Genomic DNA, 14,649 nt, shown 5'->3' on the forward strand with positions numbered 1-14,649 from the left:
CTGCAGTTGTGGCGTGTGTCATTTCGCTAATGGGACTTCCACATTGAGGGCTTAGGATTACTTGCAATTGTCAATATGGTGGTCAAATTGTTAGGAATTCGCTGGTTCTTGGCCATTGTTGAAGCTCTGATAAGAAGCTGCGAGGCAAAAGTGCTTGATTGGCTAGGCTAAGCAAATCTGGCCAGGATAAGTGCGTTCCTTGCATCCCGGGCAGCAATGTTCTCACGTACTGCTGTCGCTGGTTGATGGGCCTCTGCAAGATGTTCGTTTTCGCTCTCCTCCTCCTCCTCCTCCTCCACCTCCTCCTCTGAGGATATGTGAGGAGCCACTTGGTCTTCAGGAATCTGCAAGCCACGATGCTGTGCCATGTTGTGAAGTGCACAGCAAACCACGACGATTCTGGAGACCCTGGCTGCTGAGTATTGCAGGGCTCCACCTGATCTATCCAGGCATCTGAAGCGCATCTTCAGCAAACCGATGGTTTGCTCGATTATGGATCTGGTGGAAATGTGGCTGGAGTTGTAGCTCTCCTCAGCTTCATTGGATGGCCTCCTCAACGGCGTCATTAGCCACGTCTTCAGGGGTTAGCCCTTGTCTCCAAGTAGCCATCCATTAAGTTGGTCTGGCAGACTGAATAGCGGAGGCACACTAGACTGGCGCAGTATGAAGGAGTCATGACAACTGCCAGGGTACTTGGCATAAGCATGCAAAATTTCCTTCTTGTGGTCACACACCAGCTGAACGTTGAGGGAGTGGAAACCTTTGCGGTTGACAAAAATACCTGGATTGCGATATGTGTGCAGTCAACGACGCCCTGCACCCTTGGAAAGCCTGCCAGATTAGCTAATCCAACCGCACGCGCCGTGACACTTGCTTGATCCTTGGTGAAATGGATGTGATTGTGCGCGATGGCAAAGAGGGCATCGGTTACCTGCGTGATGCAAGTGTGTGCGGCCGCCTGGGAGATGCCGCTGATGCCTGCTGCTGATCCATGGAATGAGCCGGAGGCAAAAAAGTTGAGTGCGGTGGTGACTTTGATGGCCACTGGTAAGGAGTGTCCACCTGGTCCTCTGGGCTGCAGGTCTTGTTGCAGCATTGCGCAGATGTCACCCACTACCTCTCGCGAAAGTCGAAGCCGCCTTTGGCACTGCTGCTCAGACATGTTGAGGTAGCTGACCCTGTGTCTGTAGACCCTGTTTGGGGGGTATCTCTTGCGCCGACGGGCTTCCATGCGCTGGCCCCTTCTGGCCTGTGCAGCTTCAGGTGGGTGAGCAACAGCTTGGTGCTCCTGTTGGTGTTGTTGGTGCTGCTGTTGTTGGTGCTGCTGCTGTTGGTGCTGCTGTTGTTCATGGTTCTGCTGCGGCTGGTCTTCGTCCTCATCTAATGCCCAGAAGGGAAGGAAATAAATGCCTCCCATGCTTCTGGTATATGCCTCAGTTGAGGAAGCGCTCAGTCAAGGTGGCGAGAGGGGTTTCCCAGGAGGTCACACTGGAGATGGGTGTCAGACTCCAAACTTCCACAGCTGTGGTTATGCCTTCTAAAAGTTCCTCCAGACCTGAGACAACAAAGTCCTGCCACTTGCAAATGATGGCTGATCAAATCTCCTATTTAATGGTGGAGCTGCAGCTGATAGTCAGCAATCCAATTGTGCTCCCACCAGGTTTCACCGTCGTGCTTCAGAACAGGCGTGCTTCATGTGGGAAAAGGGTTAAAATCACCAAGGCCTTTCAAAATGGGATAATCGAGGCAATTTAGTGCTTGTTAAGGGCCTTAAGGGCCTATCCCACCTCTTGGAGGCAGGACGAAGACGGGAGCAGTAAACACGATTTCTTGAAAATTGCTTGGAGGCGGGATGGAGATGGGGTTCGGCCCGCCCGCCACTTTTTGCAATTTTAACACCCCACACGCCTCCATTCCTGCCTCCACGGCCCTGGGAAATTCGAGCCCTTTCTGTCCGTCTTCATGGAAGAAGACGCAAAAATCTTCCCGGAAATAGTGGAGAACCAAGGGTCTAGCGAGAATGAGGAACTGAAAGAAATTAGTATTAATAAAAAAACAGTACTGGAGAAATTAATGGGACTGAAAGCCAATAAATCCCCTGGACCTGATGGCCTACATCCTAGGGTTTTGAAAGAGGTGGCTATAGAGATAGTGGATGCATTGGTTGTCATTTTCCAAAATTCCATAGATTCTAGATCGGTTCCCACGGATTGGAAGGTAGCAAATATAACCCCACTATTTAAGAAAGGAGGGAGAGAGAAAACGTGGAACTACAGACCAGTTAGCCTGACATCAGTAGTACGGAAAATGCTAGAATCTATTATTAAGGACGTGGTAACAGGGCACTTAGAAAATAATAATAGGATTGGGCAGAGTCAACACGGATTTATGAAAGGGAAATCGTGTTTGACAAATCTGTTTGAATTTTTTGAGGTTGTAACTAGCAGAATAGATAAGGGGGAACCAGCGGATGTGGTGTATTTGGATTTTCAGAAGGCATTCGATAAGGTGCCACACAAGAGGTTATTAAACAAAATTAGGACTCATGGGATTGGGGGTAATATACTAGCACGGATTGAGGATTGGTTAATGGACAGAAAACAGAGCGTAGGAATAAACGGGTAATTTTCGGGTTGGCAGGCTGTAACTAGTGGGGTACCGCAAGGATCAGTGCTTGGGCCTCAGCTATTCACAATCTATATCAATGATTTGGATGAGGGGACCAAATGTAATATATCCAAGTTTGCTGATGATACAAAGCTGGGTGGGAATGTAAGTTGTGAGGAGAATGCAAGTGGGCTTCAAGGGGATATAGACAGGCTAAGTGAGTGGGCAAGAACATGGCAAATGGAATATAATGTGGAGAAATGTGAAGTTATCCACTTTGGTAGGAAAAATAGAAAAGCAGAGTATTTTTTAAATGGTGAGAGATTGGGAAATGTTGGTGTTCAGAGGGACCTGGGTGTTCTTGTACACGAATCACTGAAAGTTAAGATGCAGGTACAGCAAGCAATTAGGAAAGCAAATGGTATGTTGGCCTTTATTACAAGAGGATTTGAGTACAAGAGTAAAGACATCTTACTGCAATTATATAGGGCCCTGGTGAGACCACACCTGGAGTATTGTGTACAGTTTTGGTCTCCTTACCTAAGGAAGGATATACTTGCCATAGAGGGAGTGCAACAAAGGTTCACCAGACTGGTTCCTGGGATGGGGGGATTGTCCTATGAGGAGAGATTGAGTAGACTAGGCCTATATTCTCTAGAGTTTAGAAGAATGAGAGGTGATCTCATTGAAACATATAAAATTCTTACAAGGCTTGACAGGGTAGATGCAGGGAGGGTGTTTCCCCTGGCTGGGGAGTCTAGAACCAGGGGTCACAGTCTCAGAATAAGGGGTCGGCCATTCAGGACCGAGATGAGGAGAAATTTCTTCACTCAGAGGGTGGTTAATCTTTAGAATTCTCTACCCCAGAGGGCTGTGGAGGCTCAGTCGTTGAGTATATTCAAGATAAAGATCGATAGATTTTTGAATATTAAGGGAATCAAGGGATATGGGGATAGTGCAGGAAAGTGGAGATGAGGTAGAAGATCAGCCATGATCTTATTGAATGGTGGAGCAGGCTCGAGGGGCCAAATGGCCGACTCCTGCTCCTAATTCTTATGTTCTTATGATCCTTGCGGTACCCCGCTAGTTACAGCCTGCCAAGCCGAAAAAGTCCCGTTTATTCCTACTCTCTGTTTTCTTGAATATACTCAACAACTGAGCCTCCACAGCCCTGCTCCTTTGCACTTTGCATTCACCGTTCTCAGGAAGTAGTTATGGGTCATGCGTCAAATGTAAAGCAGAGGTCTCTCTATTCTGCACTGAAAATGCAGTGTGTACTGCTTCAGGCTTCAATTTCACAATCGCTCTTTCACTTTTGTAGACTCTCAGAACACGTTAGTGCTGATTGCAAAAGGTTTTAAACTACTAGCGGTATTTTAGAGTTGCAACACAGACAGAAGAGATATTGATCCTCTCTGTCTAGCACTGATCCAGATTTTGAGGTGAAAGGGCAGTGCACGGACCAGTTCAGACAGAAGAAGCCTTCACCCCTCTAACTTGGCTACATGCGAGTCCAAATCCCCAATGGGCAGACTTAAGGAAAGAGGCAGCTTTGACACAATTCTGTACTGAATAAAATTTAAGATACACTAGGGGTAGATTTTTTGATGTGGGTGCAGTTTACTCCTTTATGGTTGTAAACAGATGCAAAACTCAGCCAAAGTGAAGTGTGCTGTTTGCAGCCAAGTTACTGTGGTTATCATTGTGTAGAGTAGCAGGTGCAGGTTTGGGCGTGTCCAGGGAGTGCACCAATGCTGGGACTGGGAGAATGCAGCGTAGGTGGCCAAAGCCAGGTACATGCACCTGTCGGTAGATGTGGGTGTTAGGGTCCCGGAGGGCGGGCACAGAGCAGCCTGATCTGCCTGGCAGCCCTCTGCTGGTCTCCTGTTCTTCCTGCAAAAAACTCCAATATAGGAGGATTCCCACAAGGAATTCTCAAAGGTTTGTTGGGAAAAAACAGCAGAACAAAGCTTCATGAAAAATTAAAAGACAGTAGGGGGGATAAAGATGCAGAAATGGTCTTGAAGTGTTGAATGAATTTTCTTACTGTACCTTTGGATCAATGTAAACACATAGCTGATTTCCTGGACACCCTCGACTCCCACTATGAACGGGTGTAACATGACCAAGCTACTTGCATGCCCGAACATGCAGGACCTTGGTCCCTAATTGGTTTATTAGAATGATGAAGCTGCCACCGGTTTCTCTGGCCCCGAACTATGGACACAGCGCAAAGTTACACATCTTTCCAATTTTCCAATCTAGTTCACCGATTTATTCCTTTAAATTGGACAATACTGATTGGAAAGTCCAGCCTATTCTGCACAATAAGGACTGTCACAAGAAGAGTCTGCAGAAATAGGGACTTGATGGCATACCCAGTCACAACACTGCCTTTTCATCTCTTGAACCGGGCTCTAAATCTAGCTCAAACCAAAGGGGATGAAAGCCTTCCCTCCCCGACGGTTGGAAAGCTCCGATCAGTTTATATTTCAGTATCATTCTTGGTTTTCTGTTTCTGCCCACAATTCAGCAAAAAATGAGAACCTGACTCAGCTCAGAGAACACAAGCATCGCTGATGCAGGGAGCTGAAAACAAGGGCACAAGGGTTCCTCCAAGGTTCAGAGAGAAGAACATTGTTGGGGTAAAGAGGAGGGAAGCTGGCTCTTTATTTAACCTGTGCTTTATCTGATCTGGGAGTGCATAATGCTAGAACTTGTACTCAGCATGACCAACATTCCACACCTCAGGGAACTAAACGTTCACAGCAAAATAATCATCGGAATCCATGTAAATATACTTCCAATTGTTGCTGTACCTTCTTCCTGGGCCGAAGCTTGTCCCTCCACTCCTTCAGCTCCTGACTGTGCTCCTCATCCACCTCCTTCAGCTTGTGGGTCTCGTGTTCGATTAGCAGATGGCACTTCTCATTCTGCCAGGAGCAGGAAAGTAAACAGAAATAGTCAGCACAAAGTCCCAGGATTCTGGGAAATGGGTTCAGCAAATGCTGTCTGGCACTCAGCTAATAAAAATACCAGACAGCTTTCAATATTCTAAGAGATTTACAAGCAAACTGCTCATTGTGGTGAAGGGCTTATATCTCACAGGGCAAAGGGTCAAAATGAGAAGGTTTAGGGGTAAAAGTTCCTTCACCCAAAGCATAATTGAGTTGTGGAATAAGTTACAAGGAAGGACACTGCAGCAGGCAATATAAATGGGGTCAATGGACAATGAGATGTGTTCCTGGAGAGAGAAAGGATTGAGTGATGGGGAGAAGGTGGGTAGGTGGGGTTGGGGGATATGGGGAGAGGGTGGGTAGGTGGGGTTGGGGGATATGGGGAGAGGGTGGGTAGGTGGGTTGGGGGATGTGGGGAGAAGGTGGGTAGGTGGGGTTGGGGGATATGGGGAGAAGGTGGGTAGGTGGGATTGAGGGATATGGGGAGAAGGTGGGTAGGTGGGGTTGGGGGATATGGGGAGAAGGTGGGTAGGTGGGGTTGGGGGATATGGGGAGAAGGTGGGTGGGTGGGTTGGGGGATGTGGGGAGAAGGTGGGTAGGTGGGGTTGGGGGATATGGGGAGAAGGTGGGTAGGTGGGGTTGGGGGATGTGGGGAGAAGGTGGGTAGGTGGGGTTGGGGGATATGGGGAGAAGGTGGGTCGGTGGGATTGAGGGATATGGGGAGAAGGTGGGTGGGTGGGTTGGGGGATGTGGGGAGAAGGTGGGTAGGTGGGGTTGGGGGATGTGGGGAGAAGGTAGGTCGGTGGGGTTAAGGGATATGGGGAGAAGGTGGGTCGGTGGGGTTAAGGGATATGGGGAGAAGGTGGGTCGGTGGGGTTGGGGGATGTGGGGAGAAGGTGGGTAGGTGGGATTGAGGGATGTGGGGAGAAGGTGGGTAGGTGGGGTTGGGGGATATGGGGAGAAGGGGGGTAGGTGGGGTTAAGGGATATGGGGAGAAGGTGGGTCGGTGGGGTTAAGGGATATGGGGAGAAGGTGGGTAGGTGGGATTGAGGGATGTGGGGAGAAGGTGGGTAGGTGGGGTTGGGGGATATGGGGAGAAGGGGGGTAGGTGGGGTTAAGGGATATGGGGAGAGGGTGGGTCGGTGGGGTTGAGGGATATGGGGAGAAGGTGGGTAGGTGGGGTTGGGGGATATGGGGAGAGGGTGGGTAGGTGGGTTGGGGGATATGGGGAGAGGGTGGGTAGGTGGGGTTAAGGGATATGGGGAGAAGGTGGGTCGGTGGGGTTAAGGGATATGGGGAGAAGGTGGGTAGGTGGGATTGAGGGATGTGGGGAGAAGGTGGGTAGGTGGGGTTGGGGGATATGGGGAGAAGGTGGGTGGGTGGGGTTGGGGGATGTGGGGAGAGGGTGGGTGGGTGGGATTGAGGGATGTGGGGAGAAGGTGGGTGGGTGGGATTGAGGGATGTGGGGAGAAGGTGGGTGGGTGGGATTGAGGGATGTGGGGAGAAGGTGGGTAGGTGGGGTTAAGGGATATGGGGAGAAGGTGGGTGGGTGGGATTGAGGGATGTGGGGAGAAGGTGGGTGGGTGGGATTGAGGGATGTGGGGAGAAGGTGGGTGGGTGGGATTGAGGGATGTGGGGAGAGGGTGGGTCGGTGGGGTTGGGGGATGTGGGGAGAGGGTGGGTCGGTGGGGTTGGGGGATGTGGGGAGAGGGTGGGTCGGTGGGGTTGGGGGATGTGGGGAGAGGGTGGGTCGGTGGGGTTGGGGGATGTGGGGAGAGGGTGGGTCGGTGGGGTTGGGGGATGTGGGGAGAGGGTGGGTCGGTGGGGTTGGGGGGATATGGGGAGAGGGTGGGTCGGTGGGGTTGGGGGATATGGGGAGAGGGTGGGTCGGTGGGGTTGGGGGATGTGGGGAGAGGGTGGGTCGGTGGGGTTGGGGGATGTGGGGAGAGGGTGGGTCGGTGGGGTTGGGGGATGTGGGGAGAGGGTGGGTCGGTGGGGTTGGGGGATGTGGGGAGAGGGTGGGTCGGTGGGGTTGGGGGATGTGGGGAGAGGGTGGGTCGGTGGGGTTGGGGGATGTGGGGAGAGGGTGGGTCGGTGGGGTTGGGGGATGTGGGGAGAGGGTGGGTCGGTGGGGTTGGGGGATGTGGGGAGAGGGTGGGTCGGTGGGGTTGGGGGATGTGGGGAGAGGGTGGGTCGGTGGGGTTGGGGGATGTGGGGAGAGGGTGGGTCGGTGGGGTTGGGGGATGTGGGGAGAGGGTGGGTCGGTGGGGTTGGGGGATGTGGGGAGAGGGTGGGTCGTGGGGTTGGGGGATGTGGGGAGAGGGTGGGTCGGTGGGGTTGGGGGATGTGGGGAGAGGGTGGGTCGGTGGGGTTGGGGGATGTGGGGAGAGGGTGGGTCGGTGGGGTTGGGGGATGTGGGGAGAGGGTGGGTCGTGGGGTTGAGATGTGTTAAAAAAAAAAGGAATTGTTTCAGCCCAATAAACTTTACCTGTTCTAAAAATTCTTAAATTCTGATAAAGGTTTGTCTGTACACCAAGAAAGCTACACTACCTAACTGAGCACTCACGCTTATTGCAAAGGATGGGGAACAGCCCTTGGATTAATAATGTCCTGTGTGTGCCGGTCTGTAATTTTACCTGTAGCTGCTGTAATTCCCGAATATTGGCGTCACACTGGAGCTGCAGGTCCCTCATCTGGTTCTCATGTTTCTGGTGCTGTTGTAGTCTCTCATTTTTCTGCCTCTTCTCCTCTTGGCTCGCAAACTGCCAGATAAAGCGACAAAGAGCAGACATGTACGGTGGCATAGTGGTTAGCACTGTTGCCTCACAGCGCCAGGGACCCGGGTTCGAATCTGGCCTTGGGTGACTGTCTGTGTGGAGTTTGCACATTCTCCCCGTGTTTGCGTGGGTTTTCTCCGGGTGCTCCGGTTTCCTCCCACAGTCCAAAGATGTGCAGGTTAGGTTGATTGGCTATGATAAAATTGACCCTTAGTGTTAGGGGGATTAAATACGTGGGGTTACGGGGATAGGGTGGGATATGTGTTGGTGTAGGGGTTACGGGGATCGGGTGGGATATGTGTCGGTGCAGGCTCGATGGGCCGAAAATGGCCTCTATCTGCACTGTGGGGTTTCTGTGATGTATATACATCACCAAGAGCTGTGGGCTGACCGGATAACTCACTCGTGCTTAGAGAGCTAGTCAGCACTCTCACAATTCAGGCTTCTCCTAACACTCTTTGGGCTAGAAATTCAGTAGGCTTTGCGCCCAGTTTTCGCGCCACTTGCTGAGATTGCGCCGATATTCAGCGCTGCGGGAATGGCGGCGTTAGCCAGTAGCGCTGCGCCGCCACCGATGACGTCATCGGTGTGCGCAGTGCCCCGCTACCGGCCCGACCGCCATATTTAGTTGCGGCCGCCTCTTCCGCAGCGGCCGCAAACAGCGATCTGAAAACGGGGCCGTCCTGCAGCCTTAGTGGGGCGAGTTAAGGCTTGTAATTTTTGGCAGTGATCTGACTACAAGATACACACAAGTTAACCACTGTCCTACAATGGACCCATAAATTGGTTAGCTAGAGATCAAAAATGATTGTGGTATCCAAAGTTTCAGGAGCTTTCTGTTACACTTCACCCTGTAGTGACTTCAGACAGAACTGCTTCTACAATAAAAGACAAATAAACCGCTTACAGAAAGCAGTCAACAAAAACCAGTTCAAATTCAATAAGAACATAAGAAATAGGAGCAGGAGTAGGCCATTTGGCCCCTCGAGCCTGCTCCGCCATTCAATAAGATCATGGCTAAAATTTACCATACTTGGTCAAGCTAAATACAAATGAAGAAATGTTATAACTTGAAATAAGATGGATCTGTTTCTGTCAGAGGCACCACAACTGACCGAATGCATTCTATTGATAACACTGAACCAAAAGAATATTAATGGGGTTCAGTTATAGGGCTCAGTGGGTCACTGTATTTTATTCCTGTTTGGAGATTGACTACAGTGATGTCAAGGTAAACCACTTGCTCCCACAATCCCGTTAGTTAACTGAGATCTACCCTGCACAAATTCCATCTCATCCAGAACTCCACCCACATCCTATCCAACTCCAAGTCCTGTTCTACCACACTGTCCTTGCCAATTGGCACTGGCTCCCCCTCCAGTGCACTGAGTCAAATGTCCCGTGGTCATTAGTAAATCTTTGACCTCATGACCCCTGCTTCCAACACCTCCTCCATCCCAGCATCTGGTCTACTTTGTGTCTCCCTCCTTCTGCTCTATTATCAGTGGTAATACGTTAGCTCTTATGCCCCTGCACACTGGAATTCTCTTCCCAAACCCCTCCCCCTCACTGTATCTCTTCACTCTCTCTTTAACCACACTTTTGGCCAGCTTCCTTAAATGTTCTTGCTGTTCCTGATCCCTGCGATTTTCTGTGTCATCGTTTGCCCCCTCTGGTGGTAATTACTAAGAGCTGCCGGTCAGAGGAGCAGGGAAGCGCAGATTGTAGAGCAGACTGTCCCTCACCTGTTTAATCTTCTCCCGGTCCTGTTCTGGTGAACTCGAGGAGCCAATTCGCAGACTCTTTTTGAACATGGCCATGCGGGTCTTGGCTTCGCTGCGCTGGATTTTGGGCAACCTGGCTCTCTCCTGGGCTTGTCGATTCTTCAGATCCTCGATGAGACGCTGGTTATATCTCTGCATTTGCTCCATTTCCTGTTTACAAAGAAGGTACAGGCTATTGGCATACAAAACAATGCAAAAAAATAACTCTTTGTGTGAAATGCTTTGAGACGACATCGTAGGGCAAGTACGGGACAGCTCGACAACGAGGCAAAGAGGGACAGGCTTGGGGGTGAAGAGAGGAGAACAAGGAAGGGAAAAGGGTTGGGAGCGCAGAAATTATAAGGAGGAGGAAAGCAAAGGGGGGAAAATGATGCTACAGCAGCTTGGGCCACTTACTGGGACAGTTGAGAGTCTGCAATAGTTACGGGGCAGCTAACAGTCTGTGCCATGTTTGGTTGTCTATACAGACAAGTTATAGTTGTAGAAAGCCACACAGATACAGTGAATAACAGATTGCAGACTGACCTTCTCATGCCTTTTTAAGAGCTGGTGCCTCTGCATGAAGTACTGGTCTTTCAGCTGCTGCTTCAGAAGCTGGTGCTTTTCCTGTAGGTGTCGCTCCTCCAGTTCCCAGATTGCTGCTTCTCTAGCTGAAAAGCAAGAGGCTCGGACACAGTTCACATCCCTCTGTTGCGTCACTCAACTGCATCACACAAACCGCGCCACTCAAACCTCGTCACTCGAACTGCGTCACACGAGGGCGTCACTCAAACCACGTCACACGAGGGCATCACTCAAACCGCGTCACACGAGGGCGTCACTCAACCCGCGTCACACGAAGGCGTCACTCACACGAAGGCGTCACTCAAACCACGTCACTCAAACCACGTCACACGAGGGCGTCACTCAAACCACGTCACACGAGGGCATCACTCAAACCGCATCACACGAGGGCGTCACTCAACCCGCGTCACACGAAGGCGTCACTCACACGAAGGCGTCACTCAAACCACGTCACTCAAACCACGTCACACGAGGGCGTCACTCAAACCACGTCACACGAGGGCATCACTCAAACCGCGTCACACGAGGGCGTCACTCAACCCGCGTCACACGAAGGCGTCACTCACGAAGGCGTCGCTCAAACCATGTCACACAAGGGTGTCACTCAAACCGCGTCACACGAGGGCGTCACTAAAAACGGCGTCACTCAAACCGCGTCACACGAGGGCGTCACTCAACCCGCGTCACACGAAGGCGTCACTCAACCCACGTCACACAAAGGCGTCACTCAAACCGCATCACATGAAGGCATCACTCGAACCGCGTCACACGAAGGCGTCACTCAAACCGTGTCACAAGGCGTCCCTCAAACCGTGTCACACGAAGGCGTCACTCAAACCGTGTCACAAGGCGTCCCTCAAACCGTGTCACACGAAGGCGTCACTCAAACCGCGTCACACGGTGTCACTCAAACCATGTCACACAAAGGCGTCACTCAAACCATGTACACGAAAGTGTCACTCAAACCGTGTCACACGAAGGTGTCACACGAAGGCGTCCCTCAAACCATGTCACACGAAGGCGTCACTCAAACCGCGTCACACAGTGCCACTCAAACCATGTCACACAAACCGTGTCACATGAAGGTGTCACTCAAACTGTGTCACACGAAGGCATCCCTCAAACCGTGTCACACGAAGGCGTCACTCAAACCGTGTCACACGAAGGCGTCACTCAAACCATGTCACACGAAGGCGTCCCTCAAACCATGTCACACAAAGGCGTCACTCGAACCGTGTCACACAAAGGCGTCCCTCAACCACGACAATCAAACCCGTCACAAGGTGTCACCCGATTGCAGCTCCTTGACCGCATCTCCAATGCCACTTTACTCAACGGTGTCACTCAACTCTGTGTCCTCAAGTGGACAGCTACACTTGAAACCAGGCAAAGTCCATTCATTGAAGATGCACTTATGAAAATATAATGTTCCATTTCAGAAAACTCTGCTGCACAACCTTCGTGCAGGTACACCCCACCTCCCAACTGTAAATCAGGTACACGTTTCCCAATCTCATGCCTGCCCTCCCAGTGCTGGGCCTCACCTCGCATCAGCTGCTGTTTGTTGTTCAGACACTCCCGTTCAATGGTAGCAAGCTCCAGTTTGTGCTGGTGGATAATTTTCTTCAGCGCTCCATCCAACTCCTGCTGCTGCTTCTGCAGGAACTCCTGCTCCTAATGAGGAACCATCGTGAGATGCACAGAGAGGGAATGATGTACAAGTCACAAACCAGCCATGTGAAATACAAAAGTATAAGAGTCACCATACAGCAAAAACAGTGGTATGGGTGATTAACAAAAGCTATCACTGGGTGAGGGATAGTTCGCTGGTAAGTTAACTCTATCCTAGTCCAATGAAGGATGAATATGGCAGTAACCTCTCAGTATGCTTACAAACTGCAGTGGCTCCCACACCAATGTTACTGGACTTATTTAGTGTATTGGTACCAAGGCAAAAAATCTGACTTAACCCAACATGCTTTAATGTTGTGGGATACACTTTTTGTGTGAGACTATTAATTCATGCCCTCAGATTGCTCCCACCACCAGTCTTGTATGGTAAAACATGCTCGCTCCAGACCCAACCCTGGACAAATATATGAATTGTCCTGCTGGGTGGTTTTCATGATTTAAGTGAACAAATCTCACACATCCACTGTTGTGCTTTCCTGAAAGCCCAGTGACAAAGCTCGCTCTGTTCACACCCTGCCTCTACCATTGGGCCGAAGACAGGGACTGATGCGATGTACAAGTGATCAGTAAGTTCGCAGATGACACGAAAATTGGTGGAGCGGTAAATAGCGAGGAGGGAAACCTCAGGCAGCACGGTGGCATAGTGGTTAGCACTGTTGCCTCACAGCGCCAGGGACCCGGATTCAAATCTGGCCTCGGGCGACTGTGTGTGGAGTTTGCATGGGTTTCCTCCAGGTGCTCCGGTTTCCTCCCACAGTCCAAAGATGTGCGGGTTAGGTTGATTGGCCATGATAAAAAAAAATGTAAAAAAAAAATGACCCTTAGTGTTAGGGGGGATTAAATACGGGTTACGGGGATAGGGCTTGGGTGGGATGGCTGTCGGTGTAGGGACTGGGTGCTAGGGTTTGGATGATCAGCCATGATCTCGTTGAATGGCGGAGCAGGCTGGAAGGGCCGAATGGCCTACTCCTGCTCCTAGTTTCTATACAGGACGGTATAGACGGGTTGGTCAGATGGGCAGAACAGTGGCAAATGGAATTTAACCCTGAAAAGTGTGAGGTGATGCATTTTGGGAGGACTAACAAGGCAAGGGAATACTCAATGAATGGTAGGATCCTAGGAAGGACAGAGGATCAGAGGGACCTTGGTGTGCATGTACATAAATCCCTGAAGGCAGCAGGACAGGTAGATAAGGTGGTTAAAAAGGCATATGGGATACTTGCCTTCATTAACCGAAGCATAGAATATAAGAGCAGGGAGGTTATGATGGAGCTGTACAAAACGCTAGTTAGGCCACAGCTGAAATACTGTGTGCAGTTCTGGTCGCTACACTATAGGAAGGATGTGATTGCACTGGAGAGGGTGCAGAGGAGATTCACCAGGATGTTACCTGGGCTGGAGCGCTTCAGCTATGAAGAGAGACTGGACAGGCTGGGGTTGTTTTTCTTAGAGCAGAGAAGGCTGAGGGGGGACCTGATTGAGGTGTACAAAATTATGAGGGGCATAGATAGGGGAGATAGAAAGGAACTTTTCCCCTTAGTAGAGGGGTCAATAACCAGGGGGGATAGTTTCAAGGTAAGGGGCAGGAGGTTTAGAGGGGATTTGAGGAAAAACTTCTTCACCCAGAGGGTGGTTGGAATCTGGAACTCACTGCCTGAAAGGGTGGTAGAGGCAGGAACCCTCACAACATTCAAGAAGCATTTAGATGAGCACTTGAAACGCCATAGCATACAAGGCTACGGACCAAGTGCTGGAAAATGGGATTAGAATAGACAGGGCTTGATGACCGGTGCGGACACGATGGGCTAAAGGGCCTCTTTCTGTGCTGTATAACTCTATGACAAGAGCAGGATCTCCTGTCTTCACACACCGGGTGACAATGCACACACAGGGGGCAGGACAAAGACAGACACAACTAGCCTCCCTTACACAAGCTGGCCGATGGTCACTTTGTCCTTGCGAGCATTTAAAGTTCTACTACACAGTGACACAGCGCAAACATTAGCAAATAGAGGAAAAGACCCTCCACGGGATTCAAACTGGGCAGGGTCTGGAGACTGGGCATAGCTGCCTGTGGGAGCCCACATTACTGTACAGGAGGGTGTAGTGTGGCAGAGTCTGGAGTGTAAGCCCATTTATTTAGACACAGTTAATCACCCAAACACTCTCAAATTATCCATTCACCTCTTTAATGTATGTTATTTCTATCGTACAATAACCATCACAGCAAAACACAGCCTGGTTTCAAATATAATCTGAACTGCTTCT

General features: G+C 50.6%; 1 protein-coding gene across 4 annotated transcripts in view; it reads right to left on the reverse strand.

The window, feature by feature from the left end:
- Positions 1 to 14,649, reverse strand: part of slka (STE20-like kinase a) — a 230,037-nt gene that overhangs the window by 5,148 nt on the left and 210,240 nt on the right. For all 4 annotated transcript variants that reach the window (XM_085994121.1, XM_085994124.1, XM_085994123.1 and 1 more), the window contains 5 exons: positions 12,234 to 12,363; positions 10,651 to 10,775; positions 10,087 to 10,275; positions 8,201 to 8,326; positions 5,427 to 5,540 (listed from right to left, as the gene is read on the reverse strand). In XM_085994121.1, coding sequence (XP_085850247.1) covers positions 5,427 to 5,540; positions 8,201 to 8,326; positions 10,087 to 10,275; positions 10,651 to 10,775; positions 12,234 to 12,363 — 684 coding nt within the window. The remainder of the gene's footprint in view (positions 1 to 5,426; positions 5,541 to 8,200; positions 8,327 to 10,086; positions 10,276 to 10,650; positions 10,776 to 12,233; positions 12,364 to 14,649) is intronic.

The sequence above is a fragment of the Somniosus microcephalus genome, chromosome 8 (genome assembly GCF_052327205.1).
Source record: "Somniosus microcephalus isolate GS21.2 chromosome 8, FLI_Smic_1.0, whole genome shotgun sequence".
Classification (NCBI taxonomy): domain Eukaryota; kingdom Metazoa; phylum Chordata; class Chondrichthyes; order Squaliformes; family Somniosidae; genus Somniosus; species Somniosus microcephalus.